This window comes from Mus musculus, chromosome 12, assembly GCF_000001635.26.
Source record: "Mus musculus strain C57BL/6J chromosome 12, GRCm38.p6 C57BL/6J".
Lineage (NCBI taxonomy): Eukaryota > Metazoa > Chordata > Mammalia > Rodentia > Muridae > Mus > Mus musculus.
In genome coordinates, this window is record NC_000078.6 from 102,397,109 (window position 1) to 102,411,289 (window position 14,181).

General features: G+C 45.4%; 1 protein-coding gene across 2 annotated transcripts in view; it reads right to left on the reverse strand.

The window, feature by feature from the left end:
• Positions 1-14,181, reverse strand: part of Lgmn (legumain) — a 45,647-nt gene that overhangs the window by 3,027 nt on the left and 28,439 nt on the right. For both annotated transcript variants that reach the window (NM_011175.4, NM_001378875.1), the window contains exons 4-11: positions 8,688-8,769; positions 7,152-7,237; positions 6,319-6,394; positions 5,562-5,624; positions 4,777-4,843; positions 3,030-3,148; positions 2,797-2,886; positions 1,075-1,275 (exon numbers count right to left, since the gene is read on the reverse strand). In NM_011175.4, the coding sequence (NP_035305.1) occupies positions 1,075-1,275; positions 2,797-2,886; positions 3,030-3,148; positions 4,777-4,843; positions 5,562-5,624; positions 6,319-6,394; positions 7,152-7,237; positions 8,688-8,769 (784 nt within the window). The remainder of the gene's footprint in view (positions 1-1,074; positions 1,276-2,796; positions 2,887-3,029; positions 3,149-4,776; positions 4,844-5,561; positions 5,625-6,318; positions 6,395-7,151; positions 7,238-8,687; positions 8,770-14,181) is intronic.

Here is a 14,181-nt window from a genome sequence, read left to right on the forward strand (position 1 = left end):
TCATGGGTGCTGCACATGCAGCACAGATGGTAGAGAGCTTGCCTAGCATGTGTGAAACCCTGGGTTCAATTCCTAATCCTAAGAACCATGTACTCAGGGAGCATAAAACGCCAGCGCTCAGAAGCGGAGGAAGAGGATCAGAAGTTCAAGGCCACCCTCGGCTAAGTAGCAAGCTGGAGATGGCCAGCCTGAGATACATGGGTTTCTACTTGGAAAAGTAAAATAGATCAAAAGGTGTTTGTTTGTTTGTTTCACTTTTAAACTTCACATATCCCACAGTGTCCCGTGTTGACGGGGGACAAGCGTGACCACAGACTGGCTTTGTTGGAACACACAGGCACAGATGAGAGAGTACACAGCTACGACCAGGAGGACCCCCCTGCCAAGTCCACCAACTGCAGACCTCAGCAGCTATGAGGCACAGAGACGTCAACTTCAGGAAGGGCTACAGGCTGGGACCACTGAGTCAACAGGATGTGAGACCGGGGGGGGGGGGGTGTCCTCTCTGTGTAGCTCTGGTTGTCATGGAACTCTGTCAACCAGGTTGGCCTCAAACTCAAGAGATCTACCTGCCTTTGCCTCCCAATTCCTGGGATTAAAGGCGTGCACCACCGCAACCTGCCTGAGACAAGGGAATGATTTTTGTACACTGAAGGAAAAAACAAAAAAATGGAGTAGTGACTAATAAGTCAAGAAGCAGTAAGACAGGATGCCTCAAAGGGACCACCCATAAGCCAGGGCTTCTCAACAGGATTCCAGGAAGCCAGGCCTCTGAGCCTTTCCTTCCTACTGCTAAAGAGGTCAAAATTAAGGAGGCCAAAGTTAAATAGGTCAACGTAAAAGAGGTCAAAGTTAAAGAGGTCAAAGTTAGGATGAAGAGTGAAGACAGCTACTACTCTGCTCTTTGCTCTGCTTTCCAAGAGCACAGAGGCCATGCTCCTTTCTGGATCTGGAGAGGAAGTACCCCGAGTTCAGGTTGCCGGTTGTGTTTATACCAGGACGGACACACATACACACATACACACCTTTAATCTAGAATGGCCTGGAGAGTCCTTTTAGTAAGCCACTACTTACATCCAGAAATTGCTGGATCTGCCCAATGAGATTCTGGGATTCCTTCACGTCGTTGGTTCTCAGCAGCTTCCTCTTCAAGATGGTCAGGGGCACGTCAGGGCTGGGGGTGAGGTCAAGGTGTGTGACCGGAGGCAGGGAGATGGGGGAACTGGCTCTGTGCTTCATTCCCTGAAACTGCATCACTTTCATGGTAGAGATAGACTGAAGAAGGAGGAGGGGAGAGAGAATACAAATTCAACACGTTTGCTGAGAAACTATGTGTGCCAAGCATACTCTGGCTCAGCCTCTCCGAGAGAGAGTCATGGTTCCCTCCTAACTTCAAACACTCTGAAGGGCTCCAGTCACCCAAAGGCACGTGATCGACTGAGGCAGGAGGCAAGATGTCGCACATGTGTGGCTGAAATCCACCACTGAAGAACTTCAGAAATACCCAGAGTGCTTTGCAGCAAAGAGCTCCTTCACAAGCAAAACCCACTGCAGATCCACAGTTGTGCAATTTGTTTTAACTTCCACAACCCTGGATGTGCACACCCCTGCTCCCCTGTCTGGCCCCAAGGACCAGCAGCAAGGTTTCAAGCATCTGTCCAGGGTGCTGCTGAAATCTGGGTCCCGTGAGACTTGGCAGAGCTGGGGCCACAGGCTGGGCTGACACTGGGCCCCAGGCTCTAACAAAATGTGTACAAGTGCCAGGCTGGGTTCTGCTTGCACAAGTCAAGGCAGACCCAACCGCGGGGAGAAAATGAGTTAAGCAACATCGGTGCAAAACTCTGAAGTTAAAATCAAAACACAAATATAAAAACAGCAAGTTCCAAAAGAACCATCACTCATGCACACAGAGACAAACAGAGAGACAGAGACAGGCAGACAGACTAGAAATAGACCAGCACCTGTACTAAGAATAGGAAGCCGAAGACAGAGCCACACAGTGGAGCGGACATTTCCTAAGTCATCCGTCTGGTTTTCACGATGCCCTGTTCTCTCCTACACCCAACCTACGTACACTTCTCATATGCGGTGGCTATCACACTGCTGACAGGCTGAAGGGCTCAGACCCACTCGGGCCATGATCTGCAGGATGTGTTAAAGAGAGCTGGGCTTTCTGATCTCAGTTTTCTCCTAGAATGCCTGAGCTTGCAGCCAAGAATAGATCTCAGCGGGCAAGCTCTTTCAGGCCTGAGAAATGGCAAACTGGGAGTTCCCTTTCAAGGTTTTTCAGCTAAACTGCATATCCTAGAGCCTTCCCACCAAAAGCTCAAGCTTACAAAGTTGTACGTTGGTACAGCTTCTAGCCAATGAGGAAAACTAATGACCTGCAGTTTGGCCTGGGACAGATCTTTAGAGAAGGCATGGTGCAGCGTTCAGTGGACAGCCTTTAAAACAGAACGTATGCTTTCGGTCTCTGTAGCCTCTGGCCCTGTGACCAGCTCTTGTTCAGTGCCTCCCACACACCACCTTCTCTGGGGTTCCTGGCTACCCTGCATGTGTGGGTTCTGACAAATGAGGTCGGACACAGGTTGAGAGCTCTAGGTCTGGAAGTGCAAACCTAGTTGGTCTGGCTCCTAAGCCTGAGACCCTGGGACAGAGTGGCTATCTATATGAGGCAGAGCCAGTCTGAGACCATTCCCCACCGGGATCCCGTTTCTCTTCATCAAGAGACAAAGCTTGGCATGAGTCTGCCTGGGCCTCCAGGACTGGGGAGCAAGAGAGCGAGGCCCCACTCACTTTGTTCCCATATTGCATGACATGGCTGGTGTTGGTGTGGGACTTGACCAGGTGGTACTGCTTGTGAAGGGTCTCTTTGGTCAGGTCCTCCTGCAAGAAAAAAGCCCACATAAGTCAGAGCCTGAAGGCTACACTATAGCAGGCTGGCTAACCCCAGCCAAGGTCTTCCTTGGGAAGACCAGAGCCTGAGGGCTATACTGTAGCAGGCTGGCTGGCCCTGGCAAGGGCCTTACCACATCGGAGTCTTCCATCCAGTTGACGCTGTACCAGTCACCCAGGTAAGTGCCCCTCTCCTCGTCGTAGTAGCAGGCATAAGATGACTCCTTGGGGTTGGCCGCAGTAGTTGCATAAACTACAGTGGATGAAAGGTATCTTTGAGTCATGTTTTGCTCCTGGCCTTGGACTACTCTTGAAACTGGGGTCCCTCCTTTTCCCCCTGGTGACATCAAAGCTGCTACTGTACTCAGCACAGGGAGAGTATGGTCCTGTCCATTAAGAACAAAAACTCGGGAATGGATTGTGGGAGTGGGTGACCAGGAGGAGGAAGGAAGGGAGAGAGAGAAAGAGAGAGAGAGAAAGGGAGGGAGGGAGGGGGAGGGAGGGAGGGAGGGAGGGAGGGAGGGAGGGAGGGAGGGAGAGAAAGGAAGGAAGGAAGGGAGGGAGGGAGAGAGAGAGAGAGAAAAAAAAAAACTCTGGGCTAGAGAGATGTCTGAGCACTGACTGCTCTTCGAGAGGTCCTGAGTTCAGTTCCCAGCAACCACATGGTGGCTCACAACCATCTATTATAGGATCCGATGCCCTCTTCTGGTCTGTCTGAATAAACTATGATGTACTCATATACATAAAATAAATTAAAAATTCGAAAAAAAAAAGGAAAGAAAGAACAGTAGCTCCTCTCAGACGTGGAAGGAAACTGACACATAAAAGGCTCTTATTGCAGCTATGAGCAAACACTCGTGTGCTAGTGTCCTTAGAACACAGACGATCACACTCGTGTGCCAGTGTCCTTAGAACACAGACGATCACACTCGTGTGCTAGTGTCCTTAGAACACAGACGATCACGGGCAAATGGGAAACGTGAAGAATACGGGCCCAGTTTGGTTTCGAGGGAGGTGTAACACTTATTTAGAAAACACTGGAGACTGGGGCCAGGAGAGCAACGGACTGATTGATGAGCAGCTGTGTGGCCCTGCAAAACAGTTAAACTCAAGCGTGGCAGTGCATGCCTGCACTTGGGAGGAGGAGGGAAATCAGAGTTCAAACTCATCCTCAGTTACATAGCAAATTTGAGATCAGCCTGGAATGCCCGAGATTCTGTCTCATGAAAACCAGCAGGGCAGGGCCTCTACAGTATCTGCATTTAAGATGGAACTTCTGTGCAGGCACTATCATTATCCCCAGGTTCAAGAACCACCTACCTGCCTGAGATCGGAGAGAGTGGGTACCAACACATAACAAAGGAACAGACCTGGTTCAGTTTGGGCAGCCATTGCAGCTTGTATCTAGACTCTCCTTGATACACTGTTGGGTTGGTTATTTTGTTGTTGTTGTTGTTGTTGTTGTTGTTTGTTTGTTTGTTTGTTTTTGAGGGGGTGTTATTGCCGGGGGTTTTTTGTTTTTGTTTTTGTGTGTGTGTGTGTTTGCCTGTTTGTGTACTGAACCCAGGAGGCCAGAAGAGGACATCAGTTGCTTGCCCTGAAACTGGAGTTACAGGTGGTTATGTGCCTCTATGTAGCAGTTGGGAACCAAACCCAGGTCTTCTACAAGAGCGGCTTGGCTCCACTAAAGCCAAGTCTCCGGGCCCCCACAGGGTCTTTATTCCTTATGAATGCTTGTGGAGTAGAAACCAGACCCGACCACAGGGGGCATGACCTCCACCTAGATAGCAAGCAGCCCTGAGTGGCCCTGCACAGGTGGAACGCTTGGTATTAAACGGGCAATATCCAATGACAACCAACCTCAGCCTGTTTGATACCTACCGTTGATGTCGTCGGGCAGGTGGTTCATCATGGAGCCAGACTCACAAGCTTCAATGTAGAACACCATCTGCAAGGCATCCGAGACAGGTGAGCTCCCAGCCCTCAGCACCAGCCACTGGGGGCTGTCACTCTTTCCATCCCTGCCCACTATCCTGCACCTTGGATCTGGGGAGTCACTGTTGCTATACAGAGGCTATGGCCAAGGGCTGTGGAAAGCCATTTGACAAAAAGTAATCCTGTTTCTTCACTTATGGAAGAAAATGATCTGAGTTAGCAGAACGCACAGGAAGCCGTACAACACTGAAGAGACTGGTTCTGCTGTCTGAGGATGAGCAGCTCCAGAGAGCCATGCCACGAGGCAGCCATCTCTCTGCACTACCATCACATACACCCCATCTGTCCTATACAGTTGCTACCGAGGGTACAGAGAGGAGAGTGCCAAAGCGAACAGAATAAGGTAGTGGATGTTCTTCCCCAATTATCCCAAACCTGGGCAGACTGTGGGACAGCGGACCTCACGTGTGCTCCCCGTACCCGTAGCAGTTAATTCACAGCCTCTCCCAACACCTGCTGGGTCCAAGCTTGGGGTGAGGCCCACACTGTGTAGTGACAAGTTCTCTAAGAGGTACAGTGAATCCTGGGACACCACTGGTCAATGCTGACCAGGGGGAAGCCTATCCAGAAAGCCCAGCAACCTGTCGAAGGGCCAGCTATGCGGGTGTGGTCTTTGCTCTGCAACCCAGGCTCCTCCCTCCCCCCAGGGGCTCAGGAACTGATGATGTTACCTTCTGGTACATTTTGTGTTCATACATGTAGCGAATAGTCTTATTCAGGTCCTTGACATGAAGCTGAAAGGTAGGAATGTGAACATTCAGACTGGCATCTAAGAGAAACTACTAACACCTCATAAAGTCCCTTTCCCAGTCAGTAAAAGTAACCATGGCGGGCAGTAAAATCTAGATGTCATCTTGGCCACTCCATCCCATACTGAAAGACAAGAGAAGACACTTCTCCATGCACAGCTTTGTCCTGGGCATCCAGAGACTTTGGTGTACTGTCTGTGCACCCTGTACACTCTGGCTAACATTGTGGCATGGAGAGAAACAGCTGCTACCCTGTCCACGCAGGCCATGTTTTCTATTTTACTTTAAATTTTTAAGATAAATAAAACTATCCTTGTTATCTTTAAAAGGTCACAAAGGGGGCAATGAGATGGCTCAGCAGGTAAGAGCACTTGCTGCCAAAACCTAAGGACCTGAGTTCAATCCCTAGGGACTGCAGGATGGAAAAGGAAAGCCAACTCCTGAAAATTGTCCTCCGACTTCCACATGTGTGACGTAGCACGTGTGTGAATGTACACACGTGTACAAAATAAAATGTAAAAATCAATTTTTAATGTTAGGAAACATGGCTGGGGGCATAGCTCAGTGTATATAGCACTTGGCTAACACACACACAAGGCCCTGCTACACTCAGCCTCCAGGATCAAACAGCAATGGCGACGACCCAGACATACAATTGAGATGGTAAGCTAGAACTCACATCATCATTAGGAAACACCAGGATCCCGGTGGCTCCGTGGTCGGTGAAGTAAATGAAGACATGATCTCGGGGGCCACTGTCAAGAGAGCACAGAGCGGGTGAGCCAGGGAGCCACAGCTTCCCACTCCTGTTCCCCTGTCCACATCTCTGAAGAAATGCCTTCATCAAAAAGTTAAGAAATCTGAGCAGGGCGAGGCAGCTCACGCCTTTAATCCCGGTATTTGAGAGACAAAGGCAGGTGGATCTCTTTGAGTGAGACCAGCCTGATCTATATAGGAAGTTCCGAGCCAACCAGGACTATAGTGAGAGAGACCCTGTCTCAAAAACACAGAAACGGAAACACACACGAACGTGGAGCTCTAACGTCTCATAAAAGCGTTACGTAAGGAAACACTGAGTTTAGTGAGGTCAGATGTGATAACATATGACTATAATTCCAGCTAACTCCAAAGGCAGAGTCAGACTACAAGTTCAAGAGCAGCCTGGACAATTTAGTGACACCCTGTATGAAAAAAAATAGATCTTGGGGGTTGTACGAGGGAGAGGCAGACAGGCAGTGAGGAAAGGGTAGGCTGGCCAGGGTTGTAGCTTAGTGGGATGTCCAGAAAGTCATGAGGGAACATAAAACTCACAAGGGACCCTGGCTCACAGGCGTACGAGGCACAGAAACAGTCAAACCACAGCACCAGCCCCATGAGAGCTGTCCTGGGTCAGGACAATGCTGCCCGCTCTAACGTCTCCAAGGAAACAGGTGCGAACAGCAATGCCTGCTTAAATTCTCTGCGTTAGGCTACAGCTCTAAGAATATAATAGACCTATGAAACAGAGGGTACCTCTTCAAGACTTTTCCAGACCCTTTGCCCTTCACAGCTTCTGCGTCACCTCTCAGCACGGCGAGGAAATTCTCTGGAGTCACATCCTATGAGAAATGGGGAGTCAAAGCCAGAGACAGTTAGTTGTTAATGTGACATGCTCGGGGCTCCCAGCTTTGACCTCAAGAGCAAACATTCCCACCCAAGGACAAGCCCATCTTCCTTGGGGACCCAGAGCCTATGAACTGTCAAAGTCCCCCCTTGTTTGGGGTGGGTGGCAACTCAGCAAGCTTTCCATTCCTTCTTCTTCACCACTATGGAATAAAGGACAGTCCCCCTACAAAGAGTCTACCAGCACAGGAAGAGAGAACTCCCTCTGGGATAGGGCAGAGGGTTGGTGCCCCAATTTGCCTCCAGCCTGCTACCTCAGAGCCTGAGTTCCAAGGACACTTGGTTATCAAAAGCAATGCAAAAAAAAAAAAAAAAAAAAAAGGAAGGGGGGGGAATCACCCCCAATTCTATCACATGTCCTTATAGACCAGTGGTTCTCAACCATTTCTAATGCTATGACACAAAAATAAAGTTCCTCATGTTGTGATGACCCCAATCATAACATAGTTGTAGTGTTGCTACTGTTATAAAGTGTAATGTAAGTATCTGATATGTAGGAGATCTGATTATGAGACTCCTGTGGCCGAGCGGTGGTGGCGCACGCCTTTAATCCCAGCACTTGGGAGGCAGAGGCAGGCAGATTTCTGAGTTCAAGGCCAGCCTGGTCTACAAAGTGAGTTCCAGAACAGCCAGGGCTACACAGAGAAACCCTGTCTCGGGAAAAAAAAAAAAAAAAAAAAAAAAAAAAACATAAATGCACAGTATCAATAAACTGGGAGGAAATTAACCACTTCGGGAAGGAATGTATTAGAATATTAATTAATTTTTCAAAACGTATCTTCAGGAAAACCCTGATGTACTCTGTGCTAGGTGTGGGGCTGAGAAAACTGATTTTCATGAAAAAGCACAGGTTGTCACTGAAGGAAATAAAATATACTACCATGCTCGATACATACGAAGACTAGAGTCCACACATCAGCAGACTAACCCTTTGAACACGGTCCCTGGTTTTTCCTTTTCTCTGTTGCCTTCCGAAGCTCTAATGGAATTAGAAACAGTAGTACGAACCTATGGTCCCCTTGCCGGGGAAGAGGCAAGATTGCATGAGTCCAGGAGTTCAAGGCTAGTTTGTACCAGAAAAAAAAAAAGAAAGAAAGAAAAGAAAAGAAAAGAAAAGAAAAGAAAAGAAAAGAAAAGAAAAGAAAAGAAAAGAAAAGAAAAGAAAAGGAAAGAAAAAGATTCTATATCTGAAAAATCAAAATGAAAACCTAAGGTTGGGGATATGGCTCTGTGGTAGAACACTTGACTAGACAATGACACAAAGCCCTGGCTCCAGCCCCAGCACAGTATCCCCAAGACAATCTCTCCCCACTCATTTCTCAAGCATAAATAAGGGGTGGGGATATATCAATGAAAGTTGCTGGCTTCAGGTGAGAATGTCCTCACCTCTCCGGTGTAGTCCTTCAGGACTCCCTTGTATACATCTGTGCCGTTAGGTCGGTTGATCACAACACCTGGGGTAGGGTTTCTGAAAGTTAAAGGACAAAGTTACAACACAAAAATGTGTCTCCCTCCAAAACTCGCCATTACGCGAACAAATAGCAAGTCTGTTCTTGAAGCCACTGCCTGTCTTCCTGTCGCTTAGTCAGGCACCAATGCACGTGGTCTGGGCAGCTGCGGATCTCGGGAACCGAACCCAAGCGCGTTCCCGGTGGGAGCTGGGAGGAATGGAGTTCTTTTTTTTTTTCTTTTTTTTTTTTTTTTTTTCCATTTTTTATTAGGTATTTAGCTCATTTACATTTCCAATGCTATACCAAAAGTCCCCCTTACCCACCCACCCCCACTCCCCTACCCACCCACTCCCCCCCTTTGGCCCTGGCGTTCCCCTGTACTGGGGCACACAAAGTCTGCGTGTCCAATGGGCCTCTCTTTCCAGTGATGGCCGACTAGGCCATCTTTTGATACATATGCAGCTAGAGTCAAGAGCTCAGGGGTACTGGTTAGTTCATAATGTTGTTCCACCTATAGGGTTGAAGATCCCTTTAGCTCCTTGGGTACTTTCTCTAGCTCCTCCATTGGGAGCCCTGTGATCCATCCATTAGCTGACTGTGAGCATCCACTTCTGTGTTTGCTAGGCCCCGGCATAGTCTCACAAGAGACAGCTACATCTGGGTCCTTTCAGTAAAATCTTGCTAGTGTATGCAATGGTGTCAGCATTTGGAAGCTGATTATGGGGTGGATCCCTGGATATGGCCGTCTCTACATGGTCCATCCTTTCATCTCAGCTCCATACTTTGTTTCTGTAACTCCTTCCATGGGTGTTTTGTTCCCACTTCTAAGGAGGGGCATAGTGTCCACACTTCAGTCTTCATTTTTCTTGAGTTTCATGTGTCTAGGAAATTGTATCTTATATCGTGGGTATCCTAGGTTTTGGGCTAGTATCCACTTATCAGTGAGTACATATTGTGTGAGTTCCTTTGTGATTGTGTTACCTCACTCAGGATGATGCTCTCCAGGTCCATCCATTTGGCTAGGAATTTCATAAATTCATTCTTTTTAATAGCTGAGTAGTACTCCATTGTGTAGATGTACCACATTTTCTGTATCCATTCCTCTGTTGAGGGGCATCTGGGTTCTTTCCAGTTTCTGGCTATTATAAATAAGGCTGCTATGAACATAGTGGAGCATGTGTCCTTCTTACCAGTTGGGGCTTCTTCTGGATATATGCCCAGGAGAGGTATTGCTGGGTCCTCCGGTAGTACTATGTCCAATTTTCTGAGGAACCGCCAGACTGATTTCCAGAGTGGTTGTACAAGCCTGCAATCCCACCAACAATGGAGGAGTGTTCCTCTTTCTCCACATCCTCGCCAGCATCTGCTGTCACCTGAATTTTTGATCTTAGCCATTCTCACTGGTGTGAGGTGGAATCTCAGGGTTGTTTTGATTTGCATTTCCCTGATGATTAAGGATGTTGAACATTTTTTCAGGTGCTTCTCTGCCATTCGGTATTCCTCAGGTGAGAATTCTTTGTTCAGTTCTGAGCCCCATTTTTTAAGGGGGTTATTTGATTTTCTGAGGTCCACCTTCTTGAGTTCTTTATATATGTTGGATATTAGTCCCCTATCTGATTTAGGATAGGTAAAGATCCTTTCCCAGTCTGTTGGTGGTCTTTTTGTCTTATAGACAGTGTCTTTTGCCTTGCAGAAACTTTGGAGTTTCATTAGGTCCCATTTGTCAATTCTCGATCTTACAGCACAAGCCATTGCTGTTCTGTTCAGGAATTTTTCCCCTGTGCCCATATCTTCAAGGCTTTTCCCCACTTTCTCCTCTATAAGTTTCAGTGTCTCTGGTTTTATGTGAAGTTCCTTGATCCACTTAGATTTGACCTTAGTACAAGGAGATAAGTATGGATCGATTCGCATTCTTCTACATGATAACAACCAGTTGTGCCAGCACCAATTGTTGAAAATGCTGTCTTTCTTCCACTGGATGGTTTTGGCTCCCTTGTCGAAGATCAAGTGACCATAGGTGTGTGGGTTCATTTCTGGGTCTTCAATTCTATTCCATTGGTCCACTTGTCTGTCTCTATACCAGTACCATGCAGTTTTTATCACAATTGCTCTGTAGTAAAGCTTTAGGTCAGGCATGGTGATTCCACCAGAGGTTCTTTTATCCTTGAGAAGAGTTTTTGCTATCCTCGGTTTTTTGTTATTCCAGATGAATTTGCAAATTGCTCCTTCTAATTCGTTGAAGAATTGAGTTGGAATTTTAATGGGGATTGCATTGAATCTGTAGATTGCTTTTGGCAAGATAGCCATTTTTACAATGTTGGTCCTGCCAATCCATGAGCATGGGAGATCTTTCCATCTTCTGAGATCTTCTTTAATTTCTTTCTTCAGGGACTTGAAGTTTTTATCATACAGATCTTTCACTTCCTTCGTTAGAGTCACGCCGAGATATTTTATATTATTTGTGGCTATTGAGAAGGGTGTTGTTTCCCTAATTTCTTTCTCAGCCTGTTTATTCTTTGTGTAGAGAAAGGCCATTGACTTGTTTGAGTTAATTTTATATCCAGCTACTTCACCGAAGCTGTTTATCAGGTTTAGGAGTTCTCTGTTGGAATTTTTAGGGTCACTTATATATACTATCATATCATCTGCAAAAAGTGATATTTTGACTTCCTCTTTTCCAATTTGTATCCCCTTGATCTCCTTTTGTTGTCGAATTGCTCTGGCTAATACTTCAAGTACTATGTTGAAAAGGTAGGGAGAAAGTGGGCAGCCTTGTCTAGTCCCTGATTTTAGTGGGATTGCTTCCAGCTTCTCTCCATTTACTTTGATGTTGGCTACTGGTTTGCTGTAGATTGCTTTTATCATGTTTAGGTATTGGCCTTGAATTCCTGATCTTTCCAGAACTTTTATCATGAATGGGTGTTGGATCTTGTCAAATGCTTTTTCTGCATCTAACGAGATGATCATGTGGTTTTTGTCTTTGAGTTTGTTTATATAATGGATTACATTGATGGATTTTCGTATATTAAACCATCCCTGCATCTCTGGAATAAAACCTACTTGGTCAGGATGGATGATTGCTTTAATGTGTTCTTGGATTCGGTTAGCGAGAATTTTATTAAGAATTTTTGCATCGATGTTCATAAGAGAAATTGGTCTGAAGTTCTCTATCTTTGTTGGATCTTTCTGTGGTTTAGGTATCAGAGTAATAGTGGCTTCATAAAATGAGTTGGGTAGAATACCTTCTACTTCTATCTTGTGAAAAAGTTTGTGCAGAACTGGAGTTAGATCTTCTTTGAAGGTCTGATAGAACTCTGCACTAAACCCGTCTGGTCCTGGGCTTTTTTTGGCTGGTAGACTATTAATAACTGCTTCTATTTCTTTAGGGGATATGGGACTGTTTAGAAGGTCAACTTGATCCTGATTCAACTTTGGTACCTGGTATCTGTCCAGAAATTTGTCCATTTCGTCCAGGTTTTCCAGTTTTGTTGAGTATAGCCTTTTGTAGAAGGATCTGATGGTGTTTTGGATTTCTTCAGGATCTGTTGTTATGTCTCCCTTTTCATTTCTGATTTTGTTAATTAGGATTTTGTCCCTGTGCCCTTTAGTGAGTCTAGCTAAGGGTTTATCTATCTTGTTGATTTTCTCAAAGAACCAACTCCTCGTTTGGTTAATTCTTTGAATAGTTCTTCTTGTTTCCACTTGGTTGATTTCACCCCTGAGTTTGATTATTTCCTGCCGTCTACTCCTCTTGGGTGAATTTGCTTCCTTTTTTTCTAGAGCTTTTAGATGTGTTGTCAAGCTGCTAGTATGTGCTCTCTCCCGTTTTTTCTTGAAGGCACTCATAGCTATGAGTTTCCCTCTTAGAAATGCTTTCATTGTGTCCCAAAGGTTTGGGTACGTTGTGGCTTCATTTTCATTAAACTCTAAAAAGTCTTTAATTTCTTTCTTTATTCCTTCCTTGACCAAGGTATCATTGAGAAGAGTGTTGTTCAGTTTCCATGTGAATGTTGGCTTTCTGTTATTTATTTTGTTATTGAAGATCAGCCTTAGTGCATGGTGATCTGATAGGATACATGGGACAATTTCAATATTTTTGAATCTGTTGAGGCCTGATTTGTGACCTATTATGTGGTCAATTTTGGAGAAGGTACCATGAGGTGCTGAGAAGAAGGTATATCCTTTTGTTTTAGGGTAAAATGTTCTGTAGATATCTGTCAGATCCATTTGTTTCATCACTTCTGTTAGTTTCAGTGTGTCCCTGTTTAGTTTCTGTTTCCATGATCTGTCCATTGGTGAAAGTGGTGTGTTGAAGTCTCCCACTATTATTGTGTGAGGCGCAATGTGTGCTTTGAGCTTTACTAAAGTTTCTTTAGTGAATGTGGCTGCTCTTGTATTTGGAGCATAGATATTCAGAATTGAGAGTTCCTCTTGGAGGATTTTACCTTTGATGAGAATGAAGTGTCCCTCCTTGTCTTTTTTGATGACTTTGGGTTGGAAGTCAATCTTATCAGATATTAGGATGGCTACTCCTGCTTGTTTCTTCATACCATTTGCTTGGAAAATTGTTTTCCAGCCTTTCATTCTGAGGTAGTGTCTATCTTTTTCTCTGAGATGAGTTTCCTGTAAGCAGCAAAATGTTGGGTCTTGTTTGTGTAGCCAGTTTGTTAGTCTATGTCTTTTTATTGGCGAGTTGAGACCATTGATGTTAAGAGATATTAAGGAAAAGTAATTGTTGCTTCCTGTTATTTTAGTTGTTAAAGGTGGCATTCTGTTCTTGTGGCTGTCTTCTTTTAGGTTTGTTGAGGGATTACCTTCTTGTTTTTTCTAGGGCGTTGTTCCCGTTCTTGTATTGGTTTTTTTCTGTTATTATCCTTTGAAGGGCTGGATTCGTGGAGAGATAATGCGTGAATTTGGTTTTGTCGTGGAATACTTTGGTTTCTCCCTCTATGATAATTGAGAGTTTGGCTGGGTATAGTAGCCTGGGCTGCAGTTTGTGTTCTCTTAGTGTCTGTATAACATCTGTCCAGGCTCTTCTGGCTTTCATAGTCTCTGGTGAAAAATCTGGTGTAATTCTGATAGGCTTGCCTTTATATGTTACTTGACCTTTTTCCCTTACTGCTTTTAGTATTCTATCTTTATTTAGTGCATTTGATGTTCTGATTATTATGTGTCGGGAGGAATTTCTTTTCTGGTCCAGTCTATTTGGAGTTCTGTAGGCTTCTTGTATGTTCATATGCATCTCATTCTTTAGATTTGGGAAGTTTTCTTCAATAATTTTGTTGAAGATGTTTGCTGGACCTTTGAGTTGAAAATCTTCATTCTCATCCACTCCTATTATCCGTACGTTTGGTCTTCTTATTGTGTCCTGGATTTCCTGGATATTTTGAGTTAGGATCTTTTTGCATTTTCCATTTTCTTTGATTGTT